This window comes from Acanthisitta chloris, unplaced genomic scaffold (genome assembly GCF_000695815.1).
Source record: "Acanthisitta chloris isolate BGI_N310 unplaced genomic scaffold, ASM69581v1 scaffold27827, whole genome shotgun sequence".
Classification (NCBI taxonomy): domain Eukaryota; kingdom Metazoa; phylum Chordata; class Aves; order Passeriformes; family Acanthisittidae; genus Acanthisitta; species Acanthisitta chloris.
The window spans coordinates 1-2491 of record NW_008682450.1 but is presented as its reverse complement, the minus strand read 5'-3'; the positions used below and the strand labels follow the sequence as shown (position 1 = coordinate 2491).

General features: G+C 40.5%; 1 protein-coding gene across 1 annotated transcript; it reads left to right on the top strand.

Moving 5' to 3' along the window:
* Positions 1 to 214: 214 nt before the first annotated feature.
* Positions 215 to 2399, top strand: LOC103805877 (ATP-binding cassette sub-family A member 5-like; the record flags this gene model as incomplete). Its single annotated transcript, XM_009078541.1, has 3 exons — positions 215 to 319; positions 1180 to 1384; positions 2241 to 2399. Coding segments are annotated over exons 1-3 (469 nt in total), but the record flags the coding sequence as incomplete, so codon positions are not given.
* Positions 2400 to 2491: the final 92 nt, after the last annotated feature.

Below are 2491 nucleotides of genomic sequence, written 5' to 3'. Positions count from 1 at the left end.
TAGATGATCATTACCAATTTCCCCCTGTGGCAGACCCCTGGAATATATAGCAGAAGGCATGAAAAATAGGAAAAACCCTGAAAAATAAACATGGAAATGAAAATATCAAGAGAGGAGATTTCAAATGCTGCAGCTGCCTGGCTTTGGCTTTGGAAATGATTTCAGGGTTTAATATAGGTTTCTTTCTTTTTCTTAACCAAACTAGGCTTGAAAAATGGCACCAACTGCTCGAAGACAAGCAGGAATATGGAGGCAAACCCGAGCTCTCTTGTTCAAGAATTGTCTTATTAAGTGTAGGACTAAGAAAAGCAGTGTCCAGGTAAGGGGGGGAGTCCTTGGGTCCTGCAGCTGCAGTTATTGTGCCTCTCAATAACTCCCAAATCAGAGGCAACACTCAGTTGTGTTGTTATATTTCTGAAGCTTCATGGTCTGCTTGAATTTTGGGTTGAAACAGGCTTTTTTTCAGGAGATATTTTGTGATCCTTTGGTTGCAGATGTATCCTAATGTGCAAGGCTTTCTCTGGAAAATAACCTTGAGTATTAAATTGCATAGAAATATAATACAAATAGCCATATATTAATACAGAAATAAAACTATGAAAATGTAACCATATATTGGTATGTATCAATCATTATATATTTATGCTATGAATAGTATTGTATGAATTAAAATACCCTCAAATATTGCCCTCTTAGTGCCCTCCTAAAGGCATTTCCATCTGTAACCACCCAGAATAGTGAGGTGAGACCTCCCAAATAATTTTTGCCTCTTCTCCCAGCTCAGCCCTGTGTGTACAGGTGATGGGCTGATAATTGGAGCTGAATTTTGAGGAGCAGAACAGCCAGTGCAGTGCTTGGCTGGGCTCATTTAGTGGTTCACAGCTTGTGTTTTATTACTTCCCAAAGAGCAGGAATTTGCTGATGTTTAAAGCTTGTAGAATTATCCCTTTGGGCCTTAAAATGGCTTCTTAGGTTACTAATGCCTGCGATTCAAATCCTCCTCCAGCACCAGGGAAGGATTTGGCATTAAAACTGCTGTTGTAAACATTCAGGGAATTTTACAGTCAAGTAACTGTGCTCACAGTCCCTCCTTGGAGCTTCTTGAGAGATAAACGTTGGGAAGGGTTTATTGTCATGATTGAAATATTCCTTTTTTTTTTTTTTTTTTTTCTTGCACAGGAGATCCTTTTCCCTCTCTTCTTCTTGTTCTGGCTGATCCTGATGAGCATGATGCACCCACATAGGAAGTATGATGAGGTGGCCAACACCAACCTGGGCACCTTGGACACCTCCATGCTGGTGAACTTTGTCATTGGGTACACCCCTCCCACCCGAGCAGCACGAGAGATCATGAAGAAAGTGGCTTATGATAACTTTGAAGATGGTACTTAGCCCCTCAATGGTTTCTTTTTTCTCCCTACATCTCACTCTGTGGTTTGTGTTTGCAGAGGGAGCTCAGTGGTGCTGCTGGATAGAAGAAATCCATGAGTTTTCCTGCACTGAGACTGTGAAAGCCTTGGGTTTTGGGGTTATTTTTGTGGGTTTTTTTTTTTGTTTTTTTTTGTTTTTGCTTGGTTGAGAAATGTTCTGGCACATCTCAAAGTGGTTCCCACTTTCCTGGAGCAGCCAACACGTGTGTTGTGGCTGCAGGAAAATTTTGGGGGGCAGAAAACTCCTGAGCATCTCCAGGGCCAATTGATGCTTGTCCTGTGCCATCCTGGGGCAAACTCCCATTGCTTTGTTTCCTAGTTGTTTTCTGTTTGGTTTTCATGTTTATTTCTTTTTCCTGTTTGTTTTTTCCATTTTGCTTTCTTCTTGGTTTTTTTTCTGTTTCATTTTCCTGTGTTTCTCCTGTGTGTTTCTCCTGTTCCTGTTTGTGTTTCTGCTTTTTTTTTTCCTGTTTTTTTTTCTTCTCTTTGCTCTTTTCCCTTTGTTGCTTGGGTTTTTTTCCATTTGAGATTTGATTTTCATTTGTCGCTTTTTTTATTTCCATTTGGTTGTTATTTTTCCCTTTGTGAGTTTTTTTCCATTTGTTTTTTTCCCCCTGTTCTTATTTCCTGGGTTTTTTTTTTCCTGTTCTCCCTTATCCTATTACATATATACACACATACATATTTATACATCTCCAAACCAAATAAATCCTTAACAATTACCATGATCCCTCTTTCAAAATGCCCATTTTTTTTCTCCCTGCTGTGCCAATACCTAAATCCACATGAGAATGTCTTCACCCCTCCCAGGTATCATCACTGAGGAGTATTTAAGTGAGGAGGAGCTGCAGGAGGCAAGTGCTTTCAAACCCTCCAACTTCGTGGGGGTTGTCTTCAAGGATTCCATGTCCTACCAGCTGAGGTTCCACGACTCCATCGCCATGTCCTCCATTTACATGGAATCCAGAGGTAAAGCTGAACTCTCTCACATGTGTTCTGTAAGGAGACAACACTGGAAAATTATTCCATGAGGGTTTTTTTCCCTTGGTGTTGCATGTGTT